The 19,041-nt window shown below is 37.4% G+C and overlaps 1 protein-coding gene across 4 annotated transcripts in view; it reads right to left on the bottom strand.

Moving 5' to 3' along the window:
- LOC123679795 overlaps positions 1-19,041 on the bottom strand; it is a 116,567-nt gene that overhangs the window by 23,070 nt on the left and 74,456 nt on the right. For all 4 annotated transcript variants that reach the window (XM_045617282.1, XM_045617284.1, XM_045617283.1 and 1 more), the window contains exons 7-10: positions 18,066-18,391; positions 15,726-15,947; positions 9,319-9,707; positions 7,679-7,930 (exon numbers count right to left, since the gene is read on the bottom strand). In XM_045617282.1, the coding sequence (XP_045473238.1) occupies positions 7,679-7,930; positions 9,319-9,707; positions 15,726-15,947; positions 18,066-18,391 (1,189 nt within the window). The remainder of the gene's footprint in view (positions 1-7,678; positions 7,931-9,318; positions 9,708-15,725; positions 15,948-18,065; positions 18,392-19,041) is intronic.

The raw sequence follows: 19,041 nt of genomic DNA, 5'->3' as shown, positions 1-19,041 counted from the left end.
AGTTTAGAATTTATCGAAAATCCATTTTCAGTCTTGAACTGAATGTGCCAGAACCGACAACTAGAGACGAAGAATTTTTTCTTTTTCTTCGTTACTTGTTTTTTGATAAGCAAAATATGGGCTTAACTACATATCTACTGATTCTATAACCTATATCTATAAACCAGCAATTTATAGTTCGTTAAGAATCAAGAAATTTTTGGTTTGAGGTAGATATGCAAACATTTGTACCTAGAAGGTGCATCCATTGATATATGCATTCCACTAGATTCACACCACAAATTTTAGCATTTCGGCTTCTAAATAATTCGAAAGCAAAGATAGTGTTCTTTTTCGTCTTTGTGAATAACATAATGATTGTATCCCTCTTTCAATGAGGCCATTAGCGAATTATGTTTATATTGGTTCAGCTGCTATGGTGTACAGACGGCAATGTAAAGGCAGTTTTTATTGCAGAGAATGTTTACAAACGCAGCAAAGCGGAACAACATTATGCTCTTTTCAAGAATCAAGGTTGAAATATGAAAAGGCGGCAAATAAAGTAAGCCGAATTGCCACCCCTCAAATATAGGCGTCTGAAATGTCCGCTTCACTGTTTCACCTCTAACGCCGGCCCTGAAAACTTGTTTTAATCTGAAATTGAATAACCTAATCTGTGAGTAGAGTTAAACTTGATTCTTCTTTGAATTTCAAGGTCCTCTTGAAAAATTTACGTTTTACATTGAAGTCGAGAAATAATACCCTTCAAAAATTAGCTGCTTCTTCATGGGGTGCTGATGCCAGCACTTTTCGTACGGCAGCTGTGGCCTTGGTTGTTTGTGCTGCTGAATACTGTTCTTCTGTTTGGTTCAATAGTGCTCATGTTCATGAAGTTGATGCACAGCTTAACGTTTCTATGATAATTATCAGTTGAAATATTAGATCTATTATATTAGATCTATCTATTAGATTCAAACTAGCAGCAGAAGAGTATAACATGATTATATCAACAGCAAAAACCGTACCTGGGTACCAATTTGAATGAAGACTGGGATCATTCAAGGGAAGTGAAGCAACGCATTGAGAAGGCTAGAGCATCATTCAGTAACATATCAAAAATCTTAAAAAGCCATGATTCATCATCTTGAACTAAAATACGCTTGTTGCGATGCTATATATTCTCGGTGCTTCTGTACAGCGTTGAGTTATGGACACTGACGGAATCATCGATGAAAAAACTTGAGGCCTTCGAGATTTGGAGCTATAGGAGAATACTGCGGATATCCTGGGTGGATCACGTATCAAATTAGGATGTTCTGAGGAGAATTGAAAAATAGCGAGAACTGTCATCTAAAATCAAACAGCGGAAGCTGGAATACCTAGAGCATATAACAAGAAATGAACATAGATATGGCCTGTTGCAGCTAATTTCACAAGGCAAAATTTACGGAAAGCGAGACCCAGGAAGAAAAAGAAACTCTTGGCTACAGAATCTTAGACAGTGGTTCTCCTTAACAACAAGAGGACTCTTTCGTGCCACCGCAGATAAAGTGAAGATAGCCACGTTGGTTACGAATAGGCACTCCAAGAAGATATCAACATGAAAAACGAAATCCTTGGTTATTGCAAGGGAACCCAAAAGGTATAAAATTGTAATAAACGAAGAAATAATCGAGCAAGTGTCTAAGTTCGAATACCTGAGGGTGGAGGTTTCTGATTGCGGGGACCTAAAAGCAACCGAACGAAAGCAAGCCAACAAAGCAGCGTATGTGCCTACGCGATGTCATTTGGAGGAATAAGGATTTGAGGTTGGACGGAAAAGTACGCATATACATGTATAAAGCATGTGTTAGGCCTATCATGACGTATTCTATCGAGACAAGAGCCGATACAGTGGAAACCAAAAAGATTATAAGAATAACAGAAATGAAAGCGCTGAGATCGATAGCAGGAAAAACACTGCTTGACAGAATACCCAATAGTCAAATAAGAGAACTCTATAAAGTCTAGGATATTGTGCGGTGGGAAAGACAGAGAAGAAGGGAGTGGAACCAGCATGTTAGCAGAATGGGTCCTCAAAAGGACTTGAAGGATTTGAAGCCACTAGGAAAGAGTCCACCAGGACGTCCCTTCAAGAGATGGCGTGACAGCTGGCAGCCTACATAGCAGTTACTTCTGTAGAACTGGGTATTAGATTTGGAAGATCGTCAAGAACAGGCCTAAGGCCTAACATTAGAAGAAGAAAAAGACTATTAGATCTACACCTTTAAATTAGTTACCAGTGCTATCTTACCTCGCAGATATGGACCTTTCTTCAATCTAACAAAAGTGAAAGGAAATTTGGAGTTCGGAATCGAGTTCTTGTGATGTCTTCAACAAAAGTCTAATCATTGATCCTTCAGAGAAAGTTCTAGGTTTCAATCTTCCTAGGAAAATTTGGTGTATTTTAAATCGACTAAGGACTGGTCATAGTCGTTGCAATAGTATGCTCTTCGAATGGCATTCTATTGAAATCCCACTATTTGAGTGTGGTGTAGAAGAAACCATTGACCACTGGTGAATACTTGTCCAATTTGAAAATTTCATGGTGGTTTTCAAGCTATCCATTCAATTTTAGAATCTTTTTCAGAACATGTCGCGAACTTCAAGTCAATATAATGGCAAGTAACATTTATTACAACTTTCTGGTTGTTTTTTTTTTTGTTTTCAGATTCAATTATAAAGTCGTCAACCGTTGGTGAAGATGAAGAATAGAAAAGATTTTGTTTGGAAGAATAGGAAGCCCTTTTACATTTCCTTTGCTTATACTGAGATTACATCTACACATGCTTTGTTGTTTGAAGTTAATAATGTTTTGTATTGCTCTATCTCACAAGAATATACATATGTACACTGCTCAACAATTGATAGGGATCACTTACTTGTTCTAAATTTATTTCTGAAATATTCGCTCCAAGATTTTAAATTTAGTCAGATATCAGAGTATTTTCAGTTGATAATATGGTACACTTGAGAAAAGAATGAAAAAATGGGAAGTTGGAGAGAAAAAAAGACTTTATTAGGAACACTCAAAATTCTGTGTTTGAATAACATAAAAATTTTATGATGAAACCACAAGAAGGCTGAAGTTTCGGTTAAGCTAGTACCTAGTTGGTCCCCCACGAGCTTTCAAGCATTCTACCCTACGAGGCATACTTTCGATCAAACGATTTATAAAATTTTGGGGCAAATTCGTCCAAATATCCCGTAAAGCATTAGAAAGGTCCTCCAGGTTATTGATCGGTTGTTCTAAGGTTGACAATTGTCTAGACATCTCAGACCAGACATGTTCGATGCAATTTATGTCTGGAGAGCGAGCTGGCCAGTCCATCCTATCAATAGCATGAGTTTCTAGCGCTTCATTAACCAAACGACTACGGTGTGGACGGGCATTATCGTCAATTAAAATGAAATTCTCGCCCACGGCAGCCGCAAACGGAACAATTATGGGTTCAATAATCATATCGTGATATCTCTGGCTGGTCATGGTAGTGTTCTGCAGAACAACCAACTCTGTGCGTTGGTTCAAACAAATGCGTCCCCATACACATATAGAACCTCCGCCAAAAGCTGTTGTGGGTACCATAAACTGTTCTGCATACCTTCGACCTCTTTCCCTCCAAGCAAGAATACGTCCATCGGAGTTGACCAAATGAAATCTAGACTCATCCGTAAATAAACATCGGCTCCAATCTTCAAGTGTCCAATTGCGGTGCTCCTCAGCCCATTGCCGTCGATGAGCCCGGTGTTCCCTATTCAAACGGGAATGTTGTACCCTCCTACGTGCTCTCAAACCACGAACATGTGGTCGTCGTCTTACAGTCTGGTTCGAAATTAGAACTCCTGTTGCAACTCTCAGTGAGATATTGAGCCGCGACGCCGGGTAAGTGGGATTTCTCCTAGCATTGAGGATCAAAAGACGATCTTGGGCAGCTGTTGTACTGCGCTGCCGACCTCCCCCATGAACATAAGCTAATGAGTCGTTTTGGATGAACCTATTCCAAGCCCGACTCACGACACTTTGCGAAACATTCAATCGCCGGGACACTTCTCGCTGGGACAAACCTTCCTGTATCCACCGTATGATTTGGTCCAATTGCACAGGAGCCAAACGTCTTTTCGGCATGACTGATAAGCTGATATTGTTCTCATTTCTTCAATTATTGTCACCTTATGTGTTTGAACGAGAGAAAAAAACAGATTTAATAACAAATACCACATTGCTTTTCACTCCACCTGTTACAGCCTACAGATAATAATCGATTTTGTGAACAAGAGCCGATGAAGTGAGGAAGACTTTGATATAATCAACTCAAAACATCTTACTTTTTCCTTAGAGAACATATAATGTACAGATATTCACGAGATAACTTGAAAAAAATACAAATGAAGAGAAGTTCATAAGTGATCCCTAGCAATTGTTGATCAGTGTATATTTATAGAATTTGAAGGCATAAATTAAAGTAACACAATCTGAAAGGACTCATAATTGATAAACCAATTCAAACGAATTAATTGAAAGATTTGCTCACACCAAAGAAAACAAATCTGAATAATTCTATTCCTGTGCTTCGCTCTCCATAACATTCACCGTCAAGTAATGTTGATAACGCCTTGTTGTATAACCGTGTCACATATACAGCATTACCCTCAATTATCGTACATTGTCATAGATTCGATTGAAATACGAGCATTCAAGTTGGGAATCTGATTACAACGGTCTCATCTGAATTGCAAAACCTACCAATGTATGCCGCGCTGCGTTGATGCGCATCCGCTCCGTAGGATCCCAAAAGCATAGAGTGATAACATAACGTGTGCTGTATTCGGAACATAGACAAAACGCAATACAATTTCTTATTTTCTTTTGTCTGGTTTGCGGGCCGAGATTGAATGCGATCTTCATCTGCATTTGAATATAACGCAGAAATAGGTCTGCTCTTCGTGGAGAATAGATGTGGCTTTAATTATGTTGTCCCTATTTCGTGAAAGGATGACATTATTCATAGAAAAATGCTAATTTTGTAAAAAGTTTCGTGGTTTCTACTTACAACAGAATAGCTCTGAATTGGCGAAGAGCATAGGGTAATGAACATGGATAGAGGAAGTATACGCAATTTTTACATGTCCCCAACATGGTTAGATTAATCCAAAAAATCCACAATTTTATTATATCATTATTAATGTATATTATATTGAATTAAATATATATATATATATATATATATATATATATATATATATATATATAAGGATAAGGACAGTCCCTCACAGAGAAATGCCAACCGTAGACACGTGTTTCGGGCTTTAGGCCCTCATCAGTACGGTGCAAAAGTGTTAGGATGAGCAACACCTGAAACAAACAACAAACAAACAGAGTCAACAACAGAAGCCAGCCGTCCATTTGTGGTTTCAGCAGGAAGACCCAATGGGTTTTCGGGAAACAACCAACATCACCACGTAGGAAGCTATAGCTACCTGCGTGACATCCGAGTCCCGGGATAATCACATGTGTTAAGGATAACGAGGGTTTTTGTTCATAAAACAAAGCATCCTTATCCTTTTGTGCTTTGTTTTATGAACAAAAACCCTCGTTATCCTTAACACATGTGATTATCCCGGGACTCGGATGTCACGCAGGTAGCTATAGCTTCCTACGTGGTGATGTTGGTTGTTTCCCGAAAACCCATTGGGTCTTCCTGCTGAAACCACAAATGGACGGCTGGCTTCTGTTGTTGACTCTGTTTGTTTGTTGTTTGTTTCAGGTGTTGCTCATCCTAACACTTTTGCACCGTACTGATGAGGGCCTAAAGCCCGAAACACGTGTCTACGGTTGGCATTTCTCTGTGAGGGACTGTCCTTATCCTTTTGTGCTTTGTTTTATGAACAAAAACCCTCGTTATCCTTAACACATATATATATATATATATATATATATATATATATATATATATATATATATATATATTTGAGTCATTCCCGATTGAATATTTGGAATTCGATATTTTTCCTAATTGTCGAATTCTTAACAAGTTGAATATTTATTATTTTCTGTATCTACCTGAAAAATCCAAGGTTTGGCAAGTTTTGCTCTCCCAGTGTCAGAGCTGGGTTGCAAGGTCTGCAGGGGCGCCCAAAAATATCAATAGAAAAAAATATTGGAGCACCAGGCGAAATAATTCGAAAGATCACAACTCGGTTTTCATGTAAACATATGAATGAGTTTATATCAAAAAATAAACGGCCGATGCCTAGAAATCTGGAAATATTTAAAATATTGCTAGCTTTCCCCAGAATTTGCGTACTCGGCAGTATTTCTTCGACAAATGGTACCATCTATTTTTGTGTGAAGTGCGGCTTTTTCTTTGATACAATTTTATAACTATCGGTTTTTAAGATCTTCAGGAGTTATCTCTTTATATGTATATGAAATGTGTATTTCAATGTTTTCTTCTATGTTTTCAATAAAAATAAGTAAATATATACGTGTTTATGAATAATTGCGAAAAAGAGGGGGTGATTCCTTGTCAAAAAATAGGGGGGTTTTTCATATGAACTTCTGATAATTAATGAAAAATAGTTTTTAATTTCTTTTAAAACCAAAAAATTTACAAGAATGAAACTAAGCTCACATTTTAAGATGGTGGTGTTCCTCTATGATTCCAAGGGGTACAAAACGCCATCCCTCAATCTTTTTTCGCAATAACTTTTTTTTAGTCATATTTTACAGTAAGAAAATTAATTTTTGAGAGAGCTATGTCATTTTCAGTAAGCAAATTTTGTCTCCAACATGAACTATCAAATTTGACATGAATCGCGCGGAAATGAAAACATATCAGTGATACGATATTTCACTCGATTCGCGAGTTTCTCCACAAAGAACGCACTTCGTAAGTTCCTTAGTGAATCAATTCTTCATATTAATTCAAAATATATTGAAATGAAAACCTAAATTATCAGAAATTCAGAAAACTAACTTCAAGTGCGCCAAACGACGTGAAACCACTAATGACACCAGGAGAGCAAAAGTTGCTAAACCTTGGATTTCAGCAGGTAGACACAGAAAATAATAATAATTCTGCTTATTATAAATTCAACAATAAGGAAAAATATCGCATTCCAAATATTCAAATTTGCATAATTAATCGGGAATAACTCAAATAAATATATTTCATTCAATATAATATATATTCACAACGATAGAGTAGAATTGTGGATTTGAAAATATATCACAATCCGACAACGTAATCTAACCATGATAGGGACATGTAAAAATTGCGAATACTTCCTTTATCTATGGTTATTACTGTATGAATTAGGTATCTGAATAATTTAGCCGGGGTAAATTTTTCAGATATGTTAGCTTTTGATTTATGATATGCCTGGTTCGTAGGCTATATATTCGAGAAAGGAATGAGCAGTATAAAAAAACTGAAGCCATACTTTATTCTCAGTACATCTACATTAACCCAATGAACTTATCTGGAGCCAACATGTATTTCTTAAGCACATTCCACCCAAGAATTATAACTTTTAGATTATGCAAATAGGTAAAAGACCTAGTTCTGTAACTTAATTTGAATAAACTTCGCAGTTCTGTATGCATCGAATAGAAAAGTATGCCGAATTATAAGAGACTTCATTAAGAAATTACACTAACCTCAAAGCGGTGGAGTCAGCCAACTTCAGTTCCAGGGTTAAACTGTCACCAGATGTCAGGAAACTTTCTGCTAAGTTGCACGGTCTAGGAAATCTAGTTGCATTCGCTAGAAGAACATGATCGCAACTTTTCGGGACGTGTTCTCTGCAGTAGCGTGCCAAAAGTGATACATTTCTTTTTCCGGATATTCCTGACGATGAAGGCAGGGAATTGGTGCGGATTAGACCCTTGGATTTTCCCTTGATACTTGTACTGCGGATAAATGAAAATTTCAATTTCAAGGGATTGGTTATCAACATTCATGTGGTTTTCATTAAAATCATGTGTGAACTTTGGATGAACACTGAAAACAATTTGTTCATTTCATTGAAGAATGGTAATAATCAACTTGAGTTCATCGATATAATGTACTCTTTTTCTCCGACTGACAGCAAATATTAATTTGCAGACACATATTACTTCTCTTGCCGAAAGTAAAGACATTCTTGTCTAGGTAGCAAAATGATTATTCTCAATGGGATTAAAACAATCGTCATTTTTGGACAATCAATATTTTTTCCACCTCCCTCATTTCTGGAGGAGTCGCTTTCACTTTCCATAATATTGTCCAGTAGACAAATAAAAGAAAGTGGGTCTGCTGGAAAAAATTCCGAATTCAATGAAACCTCTACAGGTTGTTCGTAGAGATGAGCGATACCGTGATTTCTAGATCACGTTGTTAAACGTGAACGTTACTTTATGATATCAGTGAAATTAAAGCGTGACGTGATCACTGTTTAGGTTGCTTGTTATTAATGTTTGTATGAATCACCCAAAGCTTAGCTCGTTTATCTCTGCAATTCGAATTGGTCACTATTATCATTCAAAGCAAAGCAAAATTAATGAAAAATCAATATGATAACATCCATTTTTCTTACATTTTCAATTCTTTTCTTTGTTTCAGCTTTAGTTAGGAACGTAATAGAAGGATGTCGATTTTTCAAATGTTTCCTCAAATTTGAAGAGGTGGTTTTGAAAGATAATTTCAACTTGCATAAATTACAAGTAGCTTAATTAACATCAACTTCTTTGAAGAAAGCCCAAAGATTGCTGGTCTTTTGCCTATTATTATTATGTCTCTGACGTGTTTTCGTTCAGTTTTTATAATACAGTACCATTTATTGCTTCGTTCGACAACTTCAATATAGAAAGAATTTCTTTAGGGTTTTTTATCGAAGATAAGCATAAAATTAGCATTTAATTTCCACCACCAATTATGCAGTAAGTCAATAGTTATTATTTGTTTGTAGCAAGTATTTATTGTTTAACAAGTCCTACAAAAATACTTCCTAAAGCAGGCGAAGTTGCCTACGGATGCTGGGATTGTCATGAAAATATGCAATTATGTTAGTTGAAAAAGGTTCCGAAGCAATAAGAACATCAGGCTTCATAATTTACGATTGCAACGGACAATGATATGCCCTGAAAAGATCTGTGAAATGTTCAAACTGTGATCCCGTCACGCTCTGTATTCGTTTTGCGGAACTGTGACTACCTGTGAAATTCTGCTATCAGTGATTAAATCACAGTTCCTGAAATATCGCTCATCTCTAACCCTGAATAAAATGCCCCAGTCATAACCATAGAAGACCATCACTCACCAATACAAATCATCGCAGTTGGTCGGTGCCCAGAGCTGTCCGTCCCACACGTTCAGATAGCTCCTGCAGACCTCCTGGTCGGGCTTATCGGATTTCTTCATCCCCGCCACGTGAAATTTGACGATGGAAAGCCAGACCCGGTATCTGGGCGGGGGCAGAATCATCCCTACGTGTCTCCAGTCTGGATATCGGCTCGACAGGGGTCGGAAAGGAACAGGGGAGGCCGAGACGGAGGTGTCTATACCCTGAAGGTGATAAAGGCAGGTTGTGTTGGCAGGAAGCGAATGCATCGGGCTTTCCAAGACACCCTTGTTCGTTCCCCTGATCCAGAATTCGCACTGACGTTTCGTTTTCACGAAACTGGGTGTTCGCTGATCGATGAATTTCACCTGGAATAAAGGGAGATAGGAAAATGTGCACGTTCGCAATGTCAACTTTTAGAAAATGTTTTTATATGGCCTCAACTCGAAATGGACATAAGTATAGGGGTAAATTTATTTCTCAATAGTTTTTAATAACCTGTAGAGAAAAGAAAGTTTATATAGCATATTTATAAAAATTAGGAGAATGACCACAAGAGGAAGGTGCCTATAATTATTTTCGCGATATTATTAGATATAATAAAAAAAAAGATTTCTTTTATTTAGTTTTTGATTTCATCTCTTCATAGGTTTTTTGAACCAGGGAGGGTTGAATTTAATTTGCTCGAACAACATTGCTGTTGTTATAATAATAATAATAATAATAATATAGTTTATTTGGGAAAATACATAATACATTAAGTTACAAATAATTTGACAGAAAATTATACAAATAAACTTAATAACCACAAAGTCCGTGTGGACTGTCTGTGGTGATCAGTGCCTCTCATCGCCAATTACAACAAAGTACAAAAAAAAAAAAACAATCTTCATACCAAAGCTCGTTTTGCTGTTCGAAAATTTTGCTGACTTCCCTACTCTTTCCACAATCTTTCCAATCTACTTTTAAGCCCTTGCAGTCATTTACCTTTTTTTTTCCTGTTGGCCCACAACAGAACAGAAACGATGGTGTGTTGATGTGTGTGAATTCAAGTATCTTATAATCCTTTATTTTTAACATCTATTATGTCCACAACAGTATTCCTATCAACAGAAAATACGAACTCTCTCAATTGTGGCTTGAACCTATTAATAGAGGATTCTTCCCTGATATTTGGTGGTAAAAAGTTATATACACGGGGTGCGAGAAAATAGTGGGATCTTTGACCTACAGTCCTCTGGGACGACGGAATTAAAAGGTTTTTTTTGGCACGTCCACTTGTCTGGTAATCATGTGATATTCCCCTAAATACATGTCGATTTTTGAACGAGTAAACTCCGAGCTTGAAAAAAAATATCTGTCGGATATCCATTACCTTCGATTCTCGATACACAAGATCGGAGGAGTACCGCCGGTCCCTACGAAGAATAATCTTCAAGATTAATTTCTGAACCACCTCCAACCTCCGCAAATAACTAATAATAAATAACTTATACAGGGTGATTCACCCCCTAAAAAACTTTCAGACATCTACAACTTTCGGTTATACCGGAAACAGACTACTACTTTCTTATTTCAAATGACACACCCAGTGTATTTCTGGGTATTAGTTTATTGATTTTAATTTCAGTGATATGCCATAACTTGGGTAAAAACTCAACGGTTCTTGAGTTAATGGGGTTTTTATGAAAAAAAAAATAGTGACAACTAGGGCATTTTTCACTATTAGTGTACAACTTTGCTTCCTTCGTTTCGCAATAGATAGCTGTAGCGATAAGTGGTAGTCGAAGTAAATAATAGATAGATCGTAGCTTATGTATTTGTAAAAATAACGCCATCGAAATATTAGTCGATTTGTGTCTGCATCATAAGGTTATTCTCGATTAAACATGTCAGTTTAAGGGCCAAATTCTCGTCATTGCAGGAGGTTTTCATTTTCGGCTTTAATATGAAGAAATCTGCGGCTGAGGCATGTCGAATGCTCTCAGATACCTATGGTGAGGCCGCTATTAGTGAAAAAACGTACCGAGGATGGTGTCAACGCTTCAAGAACGGTGATTTTGACTTCGAAGACCAGAATGGCAGTAGAAGATGCAGAATAGAAGGCATTACCTACTTGATCAAGACTCGTGTTAAACGCAACAAGAATTGGCAGGATTATTGGGAGTGACGCAACAAGCTATTTCAAAACACCTGAATGTCATGGGAATGATTCTGAAACAAGTAAATTGGGTGCCGTACGAGGTGTATTATGAGAAAGTTCATCGACAAAGCACATTTGTCACTCGATGGTTATGTAAACAAGTTAAATTATAATAGAATATGAGGGCAGTGAAAAACCTCATGTAACTGCTGAGAGACCATTACATCCACAAAAAGTCACTGTATAGCCGAATGATCACTGATTTTTTTTTGACCTGAAATTAATGAATTAGAAGAGATGCAGTTCCAGCAAAATGGTTCAACAAACCACACACACGACTTGTTTTGGTTTATCGCAAGAAAAATTCTCAGGTCGCCTAATTTCCCTTTTAGGCGATGCGAATTGGCCACCAAGATCTCTTGACTTATCACCTTTGGATTTCATTTGTGGGACTATGCGTAGGATATGTCGTATAAGTCGATTATTGCCCGAAATGTACCAAATATCCCGCGGAGGACATAAAATGAGGTTGTATTCCACACATAATGGAAAGTTCCAAGAATTATATTCAAATAAAATTTTGCTCGATTAGATATCCTAAATGAACATGTGTTTTATTTACGTTTACTTTCAGAACCACAAAATGGATAACCCTCTATGTATATTTGTATAAAATTAAAAAAAAAAAACATATATATGTTGAGCAATGAGAATTGCTCGGAGTGACTCTCCGTAATTTCGACAACTTTTGTTTTCTTTCGAGTAAAATTCCAGTTGGAGTAGTCCTTGACAAACTTCAACCTCAAGATATTCCAATTCATCAGAATAAACGAGAAGCTCTTGGAATATGACCGAAATTGAGGTCGAGTGTTTTAGTACAGGTAAAGTAGAATAACCTTCATAAAACTCCCTGAAATTAATTAAACTTTTCAGAAGGTTGAACAGTTTGTTCTGTTGATACGGTTACTAAACGGCATTCAACGAGCAGTGGCGTCGGTATTCCTGAGGACATTTTGTTGCGAGGACTGCCTGCATCGTCCTTGAATTAATATTTAAGAATTTCATCAAGAATTGATCGAAAAATAATGAAGGTTTCCCCAATGAGAGGTCCAATTTTGAATAGGCTGCAATTTAGGCAGTTGTAACTTTAGAAGCTATTCCATTTTGACATTTGACAATTAAAAACTACGACAATGGTGAAAATGGAACGATACACGCTTCAACAACGTGAAAACTTATTACAAAATGATGAAAACTTTCCAGTCACAGTTCGGGTTTTTTAGCTGTTAGATCAAGTTTTTGATGTGAAAAATCGAAATTGGGTGCGTCTCTCATAAACAACTGAGAATATTACAGCTCTAGACCGCAGTGTTGTCAAAAACCTAGGTTTGTCGATTACGCGTCGTTCTTGGAAATTAATCATTCCACAAACGACATTACAGCGCATTTTAACAAAGACTTAGTTCTTAAGGCTGTTAGTTTAGTTAACACAAAAATTCAAGCCGGCCGATCACCAGCAACGTCGTATCTGGTTGGTCACTGATTGGGTGCTTGATATGCATTAAAATGATCCGGATTTTCATCGAAAATTCATTTAATAAACAGAATTGTCCCATTTGCAGCTCGGAAAATCCAAGAATTATTGTAGAAAATCCTCTCCATAGAATTGGAAGATATTGATTTCCACGGAGTTAATTTTCAACAAGACGGCGCTACATACCACATAAGCAACGAAATAATTGTAATTTTTCCGATAAAAGTTTCCTGGCTGTGTAATTTCTCGATGGTGAGCTCACAATTAGCCACAGAGATCTTGTGATTCAACACCTTCAGACTTTTCTCTTTGAGGCCTCTGACAAATAATATCCCTGCCAATACTCCTGAATCATAGCTATTCCCAAACATTAACTTTCACCTACTTCTAAAGTAGGTTTAATATCAAAATAACAAACCTAAATCGATCAAAGTAACTCCGGCGGCAGATACGCCCCTGCACTTGAGTCAATATTTGATTAATCTTGTCGATCTTTCAGCTGCGAATTTCCAGCACATGTTAGGACAATACTCCTAAATAAATAAGGGGCTTCCTGAACAGGCACGTTCGTTCAGGTATAATGTTCTTGAATTTAACATGACAGGATCAACAGCATCGGATGAGATGAGTTCTTAAATTATATGTAGAGCTACAAAAGCTCAATAGATTCCGATAATTGGAAATGCAAAAGGTCGATAACCTGACTCATTCATGTTTGAATGGTCTATTCAATAATATGTGGAATCTGGAATCAATTTGAACTGGAGAGGACGAAACACACAAGATTGATGAAATATTCTATACTGTTCGCCAGATAAAGAGAATTTAAACAATGTGGAACTTCAACATAGATTTTGAGTTGTATTTTGCCGACGTCATACTTCATTCAGTATTAAAAGATCGTGATTTTAATGAAAAGCCCTGAAGATTTATTGAAGAGCTCATTGACAAAAATAATTTGAGCGCTGATTTATCAAGTTATGACGAATAATTAATATATTGGAGTGACTCGAACTAGAGATTTCATTTGATTCAAGTTTTCGGGAGCTGCGACCACATGTATTCATGTTTTCAATCCTACCTATCCATACAAATCCAAGGAGGCTGTTGATGAAACCGACAAAATCTTTAGGAGCTTTGGTTGTTACCTCGTAAGTATCCAGGACTGACTGTACTAAATGAGTGGATCTTAGGCCAGTCAACCTTAGACACCATATGTATAGCTTTTTCTACCTCCATTCCATCTCAAAATGAACCTCAAGGGGACGCATATCTACATCACCACGGACAGCCAAACCACGCTGAGATCCCTGGAATCGTGTTGACAGGGGTCTTTGCTGACTTGGGAGTGCCGTAACACCATAAAGCAACTGGCCAGAGGAAATAAGGTGACTCTACTATGGGTACCAGGGCACTGTGGGGTTGAAGGAAATGAAAGAGCTGATGAACTTGCAAAAAGTACATCAAGGTTAACACCTGCTGGACCTGAGCCTTTCTGTGGGATAGGAAAAGACCAATATAAAGCTGCGGTCCAGCTATGGGAGTTGAACAGCAGGACAATGCACTGGACTAACACTCCTAGACTTGTTCAGGCAAAGAGATTCGTGAAGATTTCACCTACCGAGCTTCGGGAGATGGTGGGACTGCTGACGGGGCACTGTCGGTAAAAACATCATTTGTACCGTATGGGAAAGTCAGCAGACGAGATTTGCAGGCTCTGTGGATCGGAAGCAGAAACAGCCGAACACTTGATATGCAAGTGTCCGGAGCTGGCTGGCCTAAGAACCATTCACATGGGTAAGCCGGTCCTGGATACCAGAGAGGTAACAGCCAAGGCCCCTGAGGAGGTTGTCAATTTTATTAACGTCGTTGACGACCTCCCTGGGTTTCTATGAATGAGTAGGGTATTGAACAAAAAATCTGCATGGTCGCAGTTCCCGGAAGACTTACCGAACCAAGACGACCCCAGTTCAAATAATAATAATAATAATAATAATACCTCCATTCCACATAGCCTGCATATCTCATCTGCTGACTTACCCATGCAGTACAAAATATTTTTGCTCCGACAGTCTCCTGTCAGAAGTCCTACCATTACCCAACGCTTCAAGAGCTATCTTGTATAGGTCGGTGGAAGCACCACAAATTTTTTGTCTGAGCAAGACCAGGAGTGTTTCTCCAGAGGGTTATTCTATTGTCGAACTCCCATTGTTGGAACGCTGTCTTATATTTATATGTTCAAAGTTCACTAAAGTCTCAGGACCAACAAGTGTTAAAATTGTTTCTATTTTCATAAATTCACTCAAAGCACTTGAAGAAGATATTTGGTTCTCCCAGTTCATCCTGGTAACTGTGGGGTGCACGGTAATGAAATGGCAGATCAGCTGGCGAAAGAAGGAAAGGCAACTTCCTTAATTGGACCAATGATTTTTTGCGCCAGGAATGAGAGCAGAAGAGAAACTTTGCCTTTGCGTCATAAGACAAAGTCAGAAAACATATTCCTTTGCCATGAAGAGGTTACATCACTAAATTGAAGGGTTCAATAAGACAACATAGATCTGTGAATTATTATCATTAGTGGAAAATGGGAAAGGTACCAAATAATACCTGTTGCTTCTCTCAAGAAGCCACCGAGACTAACTAAATGCATCAAAGTGTTTGCATCTTGTCTAATTCTAACTTACATCAATATAATTAAATTCTCCTCACCTCAACTTCCAGCTGAAACCCATATAGTGATTGTGAAGGTATGGGATGTGAAAATGTTCCATAGGGACTTGTGGAGAACTCGACCAAGAGTTCATGTCCGCTAGATATGGCTTCTGGCACAGCCTCTCCGCCACCGCAGAATTTAAGGATCACAGGATCTCTGGTCGTGTAGCCGTCGTAGACCGTTACGTAGTCTTGGACGTCGTTGCAATCATCCCAAACCTGGAAGTAATGAACAATTTATTATATTGAAAGTCCCAATTTTATATTGAACTTTATAGTGATTAAGTCATTGTTATAGGCGTGATGATGTTCTCGATGATTTTTGAGTGCTCGTTCTCTGAACGCCTTCTTATAGTGTCATGATATCTGTAATTTTAGAATTATAAAAACTATATCTAAGGTTCGACCGACTGTCCAGACTCCAGAGTTTGAATATCAAACGGCGCAGTTAAGTTCGGTATTTTTCGAAATTTTGTTTTCCGGATAAATTCAAAACTACCAATTCGATCTTAATGAAAAATAAAAATTTCGAGCAAATTATTGAACGAATTCGTCAAATGCATACAGAGAAGTTATTATTCTAGGTTCTTAGAAGTACACCAAGACGAGTAAATACATGACTAATACAAAAACAAGAATCAGAATGAAAAAAAGGAAAAAAATCGATTTTAATCATAAATATCAAAATATTGACAACTTTCTCTCCATTCCCTTTACAATAATATATCTTCATGATATATTTGGTTTATTTTTGTCTTGTAAAGAAAATTCCAATTCTAAAAATGACAAAACTTATAACTAACCAAAAGAAAATTCAAAAAAACTAAAACTGTACAAATTGAGTAAACGGTTAACAAATTGAATGAATAAATTAACATAAAGACCGACGTACGTTTCGGAATGTTTGTATTTATTAATACAATTTTTCCTCATCAATTTTATCATTTTTAGAATTGGAGTTGTATTTCAAGTTAAAAATAAACCAAATATAGTAACAAATCCAAAAGTCGATATTTAGTTGTTGTTAAAATGCCTAGAGCACGTGTACGCGAAATTTATCGCCAACTGAGTGAATTTGAAAGAGGTCAAATTATTGGTCTACGGGAAGCAGCGTTGTCATTTCGAGAAATCGCTAGCCGTACGATCAGAACTCCAACTACTGTTATGAGATGTTGTCAAGCGTTGTTTGATAATGCCCAAAATCGGAGAAGAGTAGGCACCGGACATCGAAGGGACACAAATGAAGTTCAAGATCGACGTCTAAGACTTATGGCCTTTTGAGACCGATTTGCGACTACTCGATCTCTGGCTGATGAGTGGTAAGGAGAACAAGGCCATCCTGTAACTGTCCGAACGGTTCACTGCCGGATAAGGTCTTTTGGACTTCAGCATTATCGACCCCATCTTGTGTCAACTCTGACGGTTGAGCATTGCCCGCAACGATAACAGTGATGCAGAGAAGGTCAACACTGAAATGTGGAATGACATCAGGTCGTCCTTTCTGATGAATCTCGATTCTCCTTGGGCGCACATGATGGCCGAAGAAGGGTTAGACGACGTCGGGGAGAAAGAAATGGACCTCAGTTTAGTTCATTTGAAGTCCCTCAATCGCAATTTTTTTTGTGAAGGAGATATACAAGTGGTGAATTGGTATATTCAGTAATTTTTTTGAACTATATGGCACTGATGAGGAAAAATTGTATTAGTAAATACAAAAATTCCGAAACGTACGTCTGTCTTTATGTTAATTTATTTATTCAATTTGTTAACCGTTTACTCATTTGTACAGTTTTAGTTATTTTGAATTTTTTTTTGGTTGGTTATCAATTTTATCATTTTCAGAATTGGAATTGTATTACAGAACAAAAATAAACCGAATACATCATAAAGATATAATATTATTGCGAAGGGAATGGACACAAAGTTGTCAATTTTTTAATATTTATATTGAATTACCATCATTTAGACTCAATGAACTTTTACGATTTTACTTAATTTAATTATAAGAGATGAATGAGAAGATTCAGGGTTTGTATGAATTGGACCAAGTAAAACATTCCGACAGTTGAATTTAAACCGTTATACCCCGCAGAAAAAAAGCCATTCTTGATATTAAAAAATGCATTTGGAAAAAAGAAAACTTTTTATTTCCCAAGGGAGACATGAAATATGTAGTAAGGGTAAAGCTCCACGTAGAGAGATATTCACTCCGAAGACAATTGTGCAGGAACCACAAAATTATAAATCTCCCTGTCACTTTCGCAGTAATTAGAATTCTGTTTCATTCCATTTAAACCGATTTGGACCGAAATTAAATTAGTTTGATCGTGCATTCACCTTCAATTCCCTCGTGCTAGCCGTCCCATACAATGCTGCCTGACTCCTGATGTAAATGAGTTGACCCTTTGGCTGCCTCACCGTAATAAGAGCGTGTTTTCCCGCAGGAACTTCATGTTGTCTAACTGCGTAATAGCATGTCAGATTACGGGGATAGACCCCTGGAAAATTGGGAGATTGTAAACGGCAGTGTTTTTTATCACAGTCGCTGAATATTCTGGAGCAGTACGTCCCAGTGATCAGGTCGCCCAGGTAGTACTCGGGTTCAGGGCCGAACGAGGGGGTGGATATTGTTGCGTTGGAAGAAAAATATTGATGTGGAAGACCTGGAAAGAAATTATTCATTAAATCATTTAATAGACAATTTTCTCCAAGTTCATACTCAAAAAGGAGTAATGAAAATAGTATATTATTGTATAAGGAGAAGTGTCAGTTTTCAAGCGAGTTTATGTACTGACAAAGAAACTGCAACACCCAGAAGGAGTTGTTTTCATTAAAAAATTTTTTGATGAAATATAGATAGTAGAGCAAGGAGTAAATGATTGAATTTGGAGAAAAAAATCATGAAGGTTTTTTCATGTAAACAATTTTTTTTACAACAAACCAGCTGTTCGAGGAGATCCAAAGTCGATGTTTAGTTGTTGTCAAAATTCCTAAAGCACGATGTACGCGGAATTTATCGCCAGCTAAGTGAATTTGAAACAGGTCGAATAATTGATCTACGGGCGGCGGGGTTGTCATTTCGAAAAATCACTAACCGTACGAACAGAAATCCAATACTGTTATGAGATCTTGTCAAGCACGGTTTGATAATGCGCAAAATCGAAGAAGAGTAGGCACCGGACGTCGAAGGGGCACAAATGAAGTTCAAGATCGACGTCTAAGACTTATTACGGCCATTAGAGACCGATTTGCGATTCGATCTTTGGCTGATGAGTGGTTAGGAGAACAAGGCCATCCTGTAACTGTCCGAACG

The sequence above is a fragment of the Harmonia axyridis genome, chromosome 5 (assembly GCF_914767665.1).
Source record: "Harmonia axyridis chromosome 5, icHarAxyr1.1, whole genome shotgun sequence".
NCBI lineage: Eukaryota > Metazoa > Arthropoda > Insecta > Coleoptera > Coccinellidae > Harmonia > Harmonia axyridis.
This window is presented reverse-complemented; position numbering and strand designations above follow the sequence as displayed.